We start from the raw sequence: 12,500 nt of genomic DNA, 5'->3' as shown, positions 1-12,500 counted from the left end.
CGTGTTGTGACATGTCGGCCAAGGAAGCTTTGAAGATGAAGGCGACAGGCGTCAAACCGCCACCGCTCGAGCAGGGTGAGTCCCCGTTTACCCAGGTGTTTTGGCCTAAATAGGCTACGGTAGATCTCAACGGAACCTGTCAGTCACGGCAACCGTGGATGTGATTTCGGGGCCTCTGCACCCAGCCTATGTAAGCCACTGTGGGACAAAAGATGGCTGTGATGCACTCTGATCACCTTTCAACAACGTCAAAGATACTCTGACAAAATGGCTCCTCCTTCCATCTCCTCCTTCCATCTCCCACTCGTCTATCTCATCTACTTCTCACACACTTGGCTTCTCAGCCTGATTTCTCAACCCAGGGCAGGGCAGCAGCGCTGTCTCTCTCTCTCTCTCTCTCTCTCTCTCTCTCTCTCTCTCTCTCTCTCTCTCTCTCTCTTTCTAACCACCCACATGCTCTTCTGCTCTTCTCTCTTTCAAATGTTTTTCCTTTTAATGCCCCCTCTCCCCTCCTCCCTCCTTCCCTTCTCAGCTTTCCTCATCTGACTGTTGTCTGTCCTCACTCTCGTTCAGAGTGTGTTTGTGTGTGCTCTTCTGTGTGCACTTGTGCATCTACAGTATATGTGTGTGTGGTGTGTGTGTGTGTGTGTGTGCGTTTTATGTGTGTGTGTGTGTGTGTGTGTGTGTGTGTGTGTGTGTTTGTACGTGTGTGTGTGTATTCCAGCCACGTTCTCAGTTTATCAAAGCAGACAAGACCATTATGTTTTTATAAGCCCAACCACTTTAGCCTTTCCATTTAGTCTCTCCCCTCTCCCTCTTCTCGAGCGCCGCAATTCCCTAAAACTTTGATAATGGAACATGGAAAATGACTTAGCGTGCAGGCAGGCGATGCCACATCCCAGCGCTTAAATATGAATAATTATTCTAAGCCCAGTTGGTCGAGGGAAACATTACACATGACATGTGTAGAACAATATACTCAGTAGATATGAGTTTCATACTGCTGTGCTCCAGAGAGGAGGGAGGGGTGGAGGCAGAGAGGATGGGTGTGTGTGTGTGTGTGTGTGTGTGTGTGAGTGAGGGGAGGCGAGGCTGAGAGGATGTGTGTGTGTGTGTGTGTGTGTGTGTGTGTGTGTGTGTGTGTGTGTGTGTGAGGGATGGGGAGGCTGAGAGTATGGGTGTGTGTGTGAGTGAGGGGAGGGGACATGAGGCTGAGAGGATATGTGTGTGTGTGTGTGTGTGTGTGTGTGTGTGTGTGTGTGTGTGTGTGAGTGAGGGGAGGGGAGGCGAGGCTGAGAGGATGTGTGTGTGTGTGTGTGTGTGTGAGGGGAGGTGGAGGCCGAGAGGATGTGTGTGTGTGTGTGTGTGTGTGTGTGTGTGTGTGCCTCCTGAGTAATAGAACAGCATACTATTCTTTTCTGTTGCTAACACCATTGCCGGGTCATTACCCATTATCACGAAACAGCACAACAACTTCTGTTTTGTCTTTTTTTACTGAAAAAATAAATAAATATATATATATATATATATATGAATGGTTGGATAGAAAATGGCACTAGCTAACAAAGGAGCAATGGGTTTTCCATAATAGCGCTATTAATCTGAGGAACAGAAGGAATCCTTTAGTTGAAGCAGAGGGACAATGTGAACAATCTCTGCCACAGTCTGCATGTCTGCCTTCATTGCCTTTTTTCTCTTTTCATTGAAAAACGGCAACGGCAAGAGAGATTGGCCAATTAAAAGACCCCATATGTTTCTAATTTTCAAAATGTTCCCATTTAATGGTCCATGAGAAGCTGGAAGGATAGCATTTATACACATGCTGCTCACGACAAAGTACGTTAGCACAAAGAAGAACATGTCAGGGAACATTCATAAAGTTAGCACTCACAAGGCTGGTGCTGTACTTGTGTACATACAGTGTACGTGTGTGTGTGTGTGTGTGTGTGTGTGTGTGTGTGTGTGTGTGTGTGTCTGTGTGTGTGTGTGTGTGTGTGTGTGTGTGTGTGTGTGTGTGTGAGTGTGAGTGTGTCTCTCTGTTAGGCCATGTTCTCCTCACTGTCTTTTTCAATCTGCCTTACAAACACACACACACACACACACAGAACAGCACACCATGTCAATTTATATCCCCTGGTAGCAGAACCTCGATGAAAGGCCTTAACCCCTACTCACCCTCTACTCACCCATCAACACCCTCCTATGCACACTCTCACCCCCCTGCCTCCCCCCTCACCCCCACCCTCCCCTTCTTGTTTGGGGGAAGATCGATGTGGGTGTGATGAGACGGTTAACTGGTTGCAGATGGCATGTTTAGCCAATAACACAGAGCTTGTCTGGGATCGGAGGGTGATGGAGGTGTGGTGCTGTGGAGCTTTGGGGACTGTGGGGGGTAGGGTGAGGGCTGGAGGTGGGGCTATGAGGAAGCTAGGGAGCGTTGTGGAGGGTGGGTGTGTGTGTGTGTTAGGGGGGGGGCTCAGTGTGGCAGCGTTCCAGGGAGCCTTGAGTGGGGAAAAGAGGACAGCAGCAGCAGAGTCATCCTCTAAAAGCGCCGGCGTGTGTTTCGTTGTCTGTTAATACGACCTCGACTGACAAGACGTGTAGCTACGGCCCGTCAAGGGGCTGAGAAGGCAGGGAGGGAGGGATGGAGAGAGAGAGAAAGAGAGAGAGAGAGAGAGAGAGAGAGAGAGAGAGAGAGAGAGGGACTGGTAGAGAGAATAGAGAGACGTGTAGTGTTGCCGGTACAGACCGCTTCCACTGCTCCAGTAGCACATGTTGTGATCGTGTTTTAGCCAAACTAGGATCCATTATTGAGATTTAGAGTCAAGAGAAGTATGGTACTCCCGGTAAACCCAGCCCTCTTTTAATAGACTCAGTCAATACAGAAAACATTCTGCTCTTAGGGTCAGGCTTGGGGAACAGCTACCGTAGCCATACAACGGCTTGGAAATATTATTAACATACATTATCATAATACTATTACCATATTCAGCATGCTGCCTGCTTCATTGTGACCGTTTGACCTGTTCAAGAATGACATCATTCAGGGTTGAATCAATTGAACCCCACCACGACTTCCAAAGATAACGTGAGAGGCTCATTCACATCAATAGGCATCTGGCAGAGTAATTAAACCTAATTAACCGACTGTAAACTAGCACACGCATGGGACCTGAAGGAGACCAACATGAATGCCACTGTCTACGTACAGAGCAAATAGATTAGATTAGATTCAACCTCTCTAACCTCAAAGCACAGAGTACAACGAAATGTATTTTTTGCTCTAGGCACAGGGTCAGCCATAGTCAGCGCTCCTGGAGCAATTAGGGGTTAAGTGCCTTGCTCAAGGGCACAACGGCAGTGGTAGGCACCTTAGATATGATATATGACTGGCCAGTAACCCTCCAGTCACTAGCTCACATGCAGCTTCCTCCTGAGGCGGGGATCGAACCAGCGACCTTCCGCTTGCTACTCTCTAACCTCTAGGCTACCGCCTCCCCCAAAACAGTACACTGTATCACACTGACTGCACTACTATGTTTCCGTGACTGGCCGTAACTCAGTCAGAGCAGAAAGCACGCACACACACACACACACACACACACGCACGCACACACACACACACACACACACACACACACACACACACACACACACACACACACACACACACCCAGCCCCCACCTCTCAGCCACAGCCCCTAGTTCTCAACCCCAGCCTCATCCAAAGCCACAACTTCCCTCTCCCCTACTGGAAGTACAGTCCAGTAATGACCAATTAAGTTCCTCCTCCTCTGTGCGTCTGTCTGTCTGTCTGTGGGGACAAAGCAGTCGGGAGCGCCCTCATTCACTGACACAATAACAACACAACTACAAGTGCACAGTGCATGCAGTTCACCTCCCTCTTGGTGCCCCGTCCTGTTGTGGTGCAACTGCAATTTATCGCTGTTCTGGTTATTTATATAACTTCTCCTCTCTTAGTCTCTCTCTCTCTCTCTCTCTCTCTCTCTCTCTCTCTCTCTCTCTCTCTCTCTCTCTCTCTCTCTCTTGCTCGTTCTCATATCCCCCTCTCTCGTGTAGTTTAATCAGGCTAGAATCCAACTACCAGTTAAAATAAAAACACACAATTCCCCCATGAACCCCCGCTTCCCTCTAACCTCCCGTTTACGTTCTCGTTCGGTGATGTTTTGCTTTCTTCCCCTTCTTCTCCGTCTGGGGTCCACTGCACGAGGGGCCACTCTCACATGGATTAATTAAGCCTACCGAATTGTTAGCACAGTATTAATTAAGCCAAAGTGTATCAAAAAGCATTCTTTCTTTGGTATTAGTTGGTGATTAATTGATGCGCTGATTTGCCTGCAGCAGGTGCTGATCGTGATGGCTGGGTGGGTTTGGATGGATGGTAGGCACACAAACACACACACACACGCACGCACGCGCACACACACACACACACACACACACACACACACACACACACACACGCGCGCGCTTACTGAAAACGTTCCAGTAGAGTTGACTGCCATGACTGCTATCGTGAACAGACAGCAGCAGCGCAGGGCGATGTTCCCCAGTGATGGAGGGTTTGATGGAGGGGGGAGGAGGGTGAAGGGACGAGGTGGGAGGAGGGAGAGATGCCATTAGACACAGTGTGAGTGTTCTGGCTGACCTCTCCTCATTAGCTGTGTTTGGAGCGCGATAATCAAATTGCCTCACCTTGTTTTAGACATAGGGAGGGAGGGAGGGAGGGAGGGAGGGAGGGAGGGAGATAGAAGGACGGACAGAGAGGATAGAGGACGAGAATGAGATGTGTTCCACAGCCATGACGGTAGAAGGCGGTGTTATTTTACACCTCTCTTTGTTATTATGAGCAGTGTGTTAGGAACCCCTGTGGCCCAATGTGAGTGGCTTATAGCAGGGAGATGTCACATGTCATCAAATTCAGAGATGTCCTGTATGCACACGAACGCATGAACGCTCTCATACACGCACACGCACACACACGCACACACACACACACACAGGGATCATTGTTTTGGCAGTACCTGGGAGTGTTGGTTGATTGATTGACCGTGACTGTGGCTATCAATTGGATTGGATATGCAGCTACCGTGTGTGTGTGTTGTTTGTGTGTGTGTGTGTGTGTATGTGTATGTACTTGTCTCTCTGTCTATCTCTCTCTCTCTCTCTTTCCCTCCCTCCCTCCCTCTTCTCTTTCTTGTCTCAGTGATTACTCCTGATTCATAAGAGGCTGTCGATTAAGAAACCGCAGTTCGGCAGGATTAATTAATGGGTCAGAAGTCAGATCTGATGCCCTTTTCACATACAATGCGTCACCAGGGCAACCACTCCCCTTCCCCCCCCTGAGCCTCCGGACTTCAATAAACCTTTATCTGACTGGTGGAAAGGCCATTTGCCGTCATTCATATTTCATGGAGAGAAAGCAGTGCGGTGTTGTTGTCTGAGTGCTTGGCCTCTCACAGGTGTATTTGTTTTGAAGCTGGTAGATTTGCACCCGCTTATGAATTTCTGAATGCATGTAGCCAAATTAACCATGTTTTGACTTGAGTCTGACGTGTTAATGTTTTTTTATTGGTGAGCTTATGTCATGCACAGACACACACACACACACACACACACACACACACACACATACACTCTCTCTCACAGCCTCTACCATCCTCCCAAACTCCCCTTTTATTCAGTCTTGAATCATCTTTCATCTTTTCATCAGGGATGTTGTGACTGACTAGATAGATGCTGGTCCAGTCATCTCTAATCCACCACAGTCTGGCCTAAATGCCGTGTCTTCTTCCCTCAAATCTCCATACAAATGATAATCCTCACCCAAATCCCTCTGTTGTCTAAAGCCTGGCCCAGTATGGTAATCTCCTCTTTGGTCTTATGATCAGAAATCACAGCTTTTTGCCTGGTTCCTTTATTTATTTTTTTACCCCCGAGCAGTCTATTTATATCAGGCATGACAACAGCAAATAGCTCGCAATAACGCGTCATTGATTTGCAGTCAGATTAAATCATAACGAATGGTTACGCCGAAAAAATGAAGGCATTGACAAATCTTAGTGTATTTGTTTTGTTTTCTCTTCCACAGATCTGCACATCACCTCTGGTTTGTGTTTTGATGTGTTTTAAAATAACGTTTATTCTACAGAGGATTTTTTTTTAAGTCCTGTTCCTTCATTTCTTTACACATAGACAGACAAACACACCTTTAATTCAACACCCTCAAATCAGAATCAGGATCATTTGCATATCCTCCTCAAAGATCATCCTTTGGAATGTATGGGTTTTTTGCATAAATACCAAAGGCGGCATTTAGAATATTGTCGTACTTCACGAAACGTTAACATAATTGTCAGAGTTAATGACCAAACATCTGCCGAGAGTACAGCTTCAGTGAAAACATTTTAATTAGTCTCTTCTCTACCATTGGTGTTATACAGGTAGCATATGGAGAAGTCATGCTCATGTGTGAATCCTTCACATCTGTCTGTGTAATCTGATTAATGGAGGCAATTTACATGCATTGTTCAGATGAAGACACAAGTCAACGCCATGTCGCCGTTCCTCGAGAAACCAAAAACAACCATGTCTTGTCAGGAGAAAGCTGCCAGTGTGAATTATCACAGCTGAAACGACGTTTTTTAAGCCTAACTATTTATCAACACCAGCGGTGGAGGTACACATCCATCAGCCTCCGCTGATCAACAAACGGTTCACTGATGCTCATCTTTTTCTTATTACAGTGCCTATTTTGTTTACTGTTGCTTGTGTTCTCTCTGTTTTATTACGTTTATTGCGTTGTCGAGGAGCTCGGGACATCACATCGCGGCTGAGGTGACATACTAACTTAGCCTAAGCGGAGGTGTGTCGCAGATGGAGTGCATTTTCAAATAAAGTTCTATTAAAAAGTCTGTTATTTCACTCGGGGGAGCAGATTGGATAAACTTCAACAACTGCGTGCAGCAGCCCAAGGCTTTGCTGTGATGGGGAGGATTTGGCTAAGAGCTTCCCAACTCTCTCATTGATCTAGCTGTCTTTGGGTTGGTCTGCTGGCCGCGTCCAACACCAAGTAGTGTGCGGTCTACGGCACCAGCCACAGTCTGGAATGAGGAATTAGACTCCTTGAATAATCAAACGTGGTGCTATAGCTATCACTCAAAGTCAAAGAAGATTTGTGTGGGTGCGTGCGAGTGTGTATGTGTGTGTGTGTGTGTGTGTGTGTGTGTGTGTGTGTGTGTGTGTGTGTGTGTGTGTGTGTGTGCGCGTCCGTGCTTGTCTGTGAATGTCAGTACTGGAGAGCTTGTGTTGTTCACCTTATTCTTGGAGGCTGTGGTGCGGAGGCTCTGCAGTGAGACGATTTACGGCTAAGCTAGTGGAAATCCTGCAGAAAGCCTCAAATCTTTCAGGGTGATTTTTTTTTTGCAGTCTTAGGGATTTCCCCTTCCTCATTAAGGCAGATTTAAGGGATTAGTTCTATTCTCTTTAAAACACTTATTATTAAGTTTATTAAATTCCATTGTTGGATTGAATCTTTATGGGGTAGCAGGAGTTCCTGGTGCCCTTCTCCGGAGGGTCTGAGTGGCTGTAGTGGACGTACTGTGCTGTGACAGGCGGTCTAAGTATGGGTGGGGGGTCCAGAGCGATATCTGTCCAGCACCATCCGCCTCCCTGCCTCCCTCCCTGCCTGCCTCCCTGCCTGCCTGCCTGCCTGCCTGCCTGCCTGCCTGCCTGCCTGCCTGCCTGCCTGCCTGCCTGCCTGCCTGCCTGCCTTTCTGTCTGCCTCCCTGCCTGCCTGCCTCCCTGCCTGCCTCCCTGCCTGCCTGCCTGCCTGCCTGCCTCCCTGCCTGCCTCCCTGTCTGGCTGCCTGCCTGCCTGCCTGCCTGCCTGCCTGCCCTCCAGCCACTGATCTGTACCCAGACCCTGAAGCATATCAAAAGCTCTGTCTACCCACAGCGTTGGGGGATTGATAATAGGAATATCTCTCTGGCTCTTATGACACCCGACTATAAATCTTAGACGTTAGACCGGCGCCCTGGTTGCCACGCTGAATAATTATGGTATGTTTATGGAAGTAATGACTTTAAAAAAAAAGAGTCTTATTTCTCCCTGCGAACCATTCCCATTACCAATACCTTTCATATCATGATTAAGCTGGGGCACTGGGAAACACACACACACACACACACACACACACACAGCCATTAGGACAATGTGATTGGTTGCCGTGCTCTGTTCTTCTGTGTCATAACGTAAGAGACGATCATTCCTTTGGTCTTGTGTGTTCAGCTTTGCTCAGGCCCCTCCCGCTCTCATCATCAACAATGAGAGTTATGGGGTGTAATTAATCCTAACGTGTCCATGGTAACACACCCATACTCCACATTGGAGAAACACACAGAGCTATTAGAGAGGCTGTGGAAAGCATCATTTGGATCAGCATCAGGGACATTGAGTTTTGGGAATTCAAGAGACTTAAAGCTAATCATACTCGGACTAAGTATGTCTAGAGCCAAACACAGCTCAGCACTGGTCAATGAAGGCACATTAAGATTGATTGATTGATTGATTGAAAACTTTATTAGAAGATTTGCAGAAGTCGGTACATGTTACATATTACATATTACATACAAGGTCAACTAAAAGGATAAAAACCCAAGAAAGCCACTGGCTTATTTCAATTGGGGTCCTTGATTTTCAATTCATCGTTAAGGTGCTTCAACTTCTTCACTTTAAATTACACCAATTGGATCAAACTCATTCCCTCTGTTTTTAAGGAAGTCAATGTTGTGCGTGTGAATGTGCAGTACTTTTAAGTTGTAGTGTATTATGAAGGTAAACCTGGAAGGTAAACCTAAATCTGTCCTCATCAGGGGAGGCTGGTGGAGGGAGAAATCAGAAGGCAGACGCATGGAAAAGAATGAGGATTAAAAAGGATCTGAAACACATGTTTGATACCATCCCTCATTCCAGTCGATGTATTACAATGAATTTCTACCTCCACCAGTTTCCCCTGATCCTCCACCTGGTATTATCCCCTAGTGTGCTCCCTTGAGATTCTGGGAAACAAATCAAAACAAAACAAAAAAAACAGAAACCAGACAGTTTCTCCACTTTGCATATTGTGTATGTTTAGTGTATAGACAAGCTCTCTTGTTTACTGTACACAGCAGTAACCTACATTAACCAGAGTTCATGTTTATTGCTAGTGGGGGGCAGAAACGGCCTGTACTGTCAAATGGGTTCCTGCTCTAGATTTAGTGTTTTTATTTGGGTTTACTGGCAGGGCAATGGGAGAGTCAGTCAGGCAGTTTATATATTTACACACACGCTCGCACAAGCACAGGCACGCACGCACGCACACATGCACACGCACACGCACGCACACACACACACACACACACACATACACACACACACACACACACACACAGACACACAGACACACACACACAAAATGACACACACACACAAATGTATCTTGATGCTCCAATGTTAATGTTGTAATAAAAGCGATTGTGATTCTGATTCTGACATACACACACACACAACCACCAGTAATGGCAGACATATTATGTGCAGCATATTCTTTCATGTCTATTTAATCTGATTAACAATGTCATCCTGTACCAGTGAAACAACCCCTGTATAGGGGATCAGATTAATCACCAGTGTGTGTCTTTCTCCCCTGGGGATGTTGATGACAGTTTGGGGTTGAACCTTTTCTACTTTAAAGCATTGTTGGGCATATAATTATGCTGTGTTTAATTAGCACGTTTGTAAGACTAAGAGGTCTGATAATGAGATACTATGAGGCAGAAGTTCGTCACACATACGCACATTTGCACACAAGCACACGCAACACACATGCATTCACTCACACGTTCACACAAACACTACATTATCAGAGCTTTGTTCTGTATGTGTGAGAGCTTCCGCTGATGATTGCTATTATTGTACTCATGCTGGGTTTCATGGAGTTGAATGGGATCCTTAGCATTTTGCATTTCGTCCTTGATATTGTTGTTTTGTAGAATATCAACAGTATCACCAAGCCTGTTTCCATTATACTGGATTACAGTGTTGTTCAATGTGAAGCCAGTTTGTCTGAAGAGCTCTTACCATTCATCTGCCTGGAGATGTGAATGAGGAGGATTGGCGGTTGGGAACAATGGATGAATCATTAGTAAGTGTATTGTTGAAGGGGCTGTGGCCTCACTCATGGCACTCACATTATCAGACCCGCTGAAGTGGTTTGATCACATCACAACTGATTTGCCTTGGAGTTTTTTTGTTCTGTTTACTCAGATTTCCTCCCCCCCCTAGTTCAGAACAAGGTTCTGGCAAGTGTAGCAAGTCGTCTTCTCTCAGTGAGACATTGTGTTTGATCGTATTTATCTGGGCGAAGGGTCTAGTCTGTTGTACTTAAGTCATCATGGGAGAGAAGATGCAGGAGGACTGTATTTGGCAAGCACTGAGGCTCTGTGAGGTCTACGATGGACCAGAAGTGCTGTTCCAATATCGCGTCTCTGTGGGTGAAACATGTTGTCCGGCACAGCGGTGGGGCGGACACTCTGAGGGAGATTATAATGATACATCGTCACTTCCTGGCAGGACGCCACCCCACTGCCATCTGTCCTCTGTCTAAGGACAGCAGGGTGTGTGTGTGTGTGTATGTCTGTGTGTCTGTGTTTGTCATTTTTGTGTGTGTGTGTGTGTGTGTGTGTGTGTGTGTGTGTGTCTGTGTTTGTCATTTTGTGTGTGTGTGTGTGTGTGTGTGTCTGTGTGTGTGTGTGTGTGTGTGTGTGTGAAAACTCTGCGAGGTTGAAGGAGAAAGAGAAGTGTGATATTGACTGAGCACTGCATCCCTCACAAGCAATCTCTCACCACACTGAACGCTTACCTGTGTGTTAGAACGCATCCCTATGTTGATACATGAACACTTAGGCTATACCTCATAACCCATCATCTTGGACATTGATCCAACATCGCTATCATTAAGACTGAGTGTCAAAGAAAAGGAATCAATCTTTTCATTTATTCCCACTCCTCCACTTCCATCTCTATTTCCATCCTCCAGCTGTTTAGCATGTTCACCACTAACAGTAGCATGTTCACCACTAACGGTAGCATGTTCACCACTAACAGTAGCATGTTCACCACTAACAGTAGCATGTTCACCATTAACAGTAGCATGTTCACCACTAACAGTAGCATGTTCACCACTAACAGTAGCATGTTCACCATTAACAGTAGCATGTTCACCACTAACAGTAGCATGTTCACCACTAACAGTAGCATGTTCACCATTAACAGTAGCATGTTCACCATTAACAGTAGCATGTTCACCACTAACAGTAGCATGTTCACCATTAACAGTAGCATGTTCACCATTAACACTAGCATGTTCACCACTAACAGTAGCATGTTCACCACTAACAGTAGCATGTTCACCATTAACAGTAGCATGTTCACCATTAACAGTAGCATGTTCACCACTAACAGTAGCATGTTCACCATTAACAGTAGCATGTTCACCATTAACAGTAGCATGTTCACCACTAACAGTAGCATGTTCACCATTAACAGTAGCATGTTCACCATTAACAGTAGCATGTTCACCACTAACAGTAGCATGTTCACCATTAACAGTAGCATGTTCACCACTAACAGTAGCATGTTCACCACTAACGGTAGCATGTTCACCACTAACGGTAGCATGTTCACCACTAACGGTAGCATGTTCACCACTAACAGTAGCATGTTCACCATTAACAGTAGCATGTTCACCACTAACAGTAGCATGTTCACCACTAACAGTAGCATGTTCACCATTAACAGTAGCATGTTCACCACTAACAGTAGCATGTTCACCACTAACAGAAGCATGTTCACCATTAACAGTAGCATGTTCACCATTAACAGTAGCATGTTCACCACTAACAGTAGCATGTTCACCATTAACAGTAGCATGTTCACCATTAACAGTAGCATGTTCACCACTAACAGTAGCATGTTCACCATTAACAGTAGCATGTTCACCATTAACAGTAGCATGTTCACCACTAACGGTAGCATGTTCACCACTAATGGTAGCATGTTCACCACTAACAGTAGCATGTTCACCACTAACAGTAGCATGTTCACCACTAACAGTAGCATGTTCACCACTAACAGTAGCATGTTCACCATTAACAGTAGCATGTTCACCATTAACAGTAGCATGTTCACCACTAACAGTAGCATGTTCACCATTAACAGTAGCATGTTCACCATTAACAGTAGCATGTTCACCACTAACAGTAGCATGTTCACCATTAACAGTAGCATGTTCACCACTAACAGTAGCATGTTCACCATTAACAGTAGCATGTTCACCACTAACAGTAGCATGTTCACCACTAACAGTAGCATGTTCACCATTAACAGTAGCATGTTCACCATTAACAGTAGCATGTTCACCACTAACGGTAGCATGTT

General features: G+C 45.9%; 1 protein-coding gene across 1 annotated transcript in view; it reads left to right on the top strand.

Annotated features, from left to right (window-relative positions):
- pcdh17 (protocadherin 17) overlaps window positions 1-12,500 on the top strand; it is a gene marked incomplete at both ends in the record, with an annotated part of 65,033 nt that overhangs the window by 34,556 nt on the left and 17,977 nt on the right. The window contains one exon of the mRNA XM_080540235.1: window positions 1-75. This exon is cut by the window's left edge and continues 98 nt beyond it. Coding sequence (XP_080396361.1) covers window positions 1-75 — 75 coding nt within the window. The remainder of the gene's footprint in view (window positions 76-12,500) is intronic.

Source organism: Nansenia antarctica (assembly GCF_963989245.1).
Source record: "Nansenia antarctica genome assembly, chromosome: 1".
Taxonomy (NCBI): Eukaryota; Metazoa; Chordata; class Actinopteri; order Argentiniformes; family Microstomatidae; genus Nansenia; species Nansenia antarctica.
Note: the sequence above shows the minus strand (reverse complement) of the source record. Positions and strands in the feature narration are given on the sequence as shown.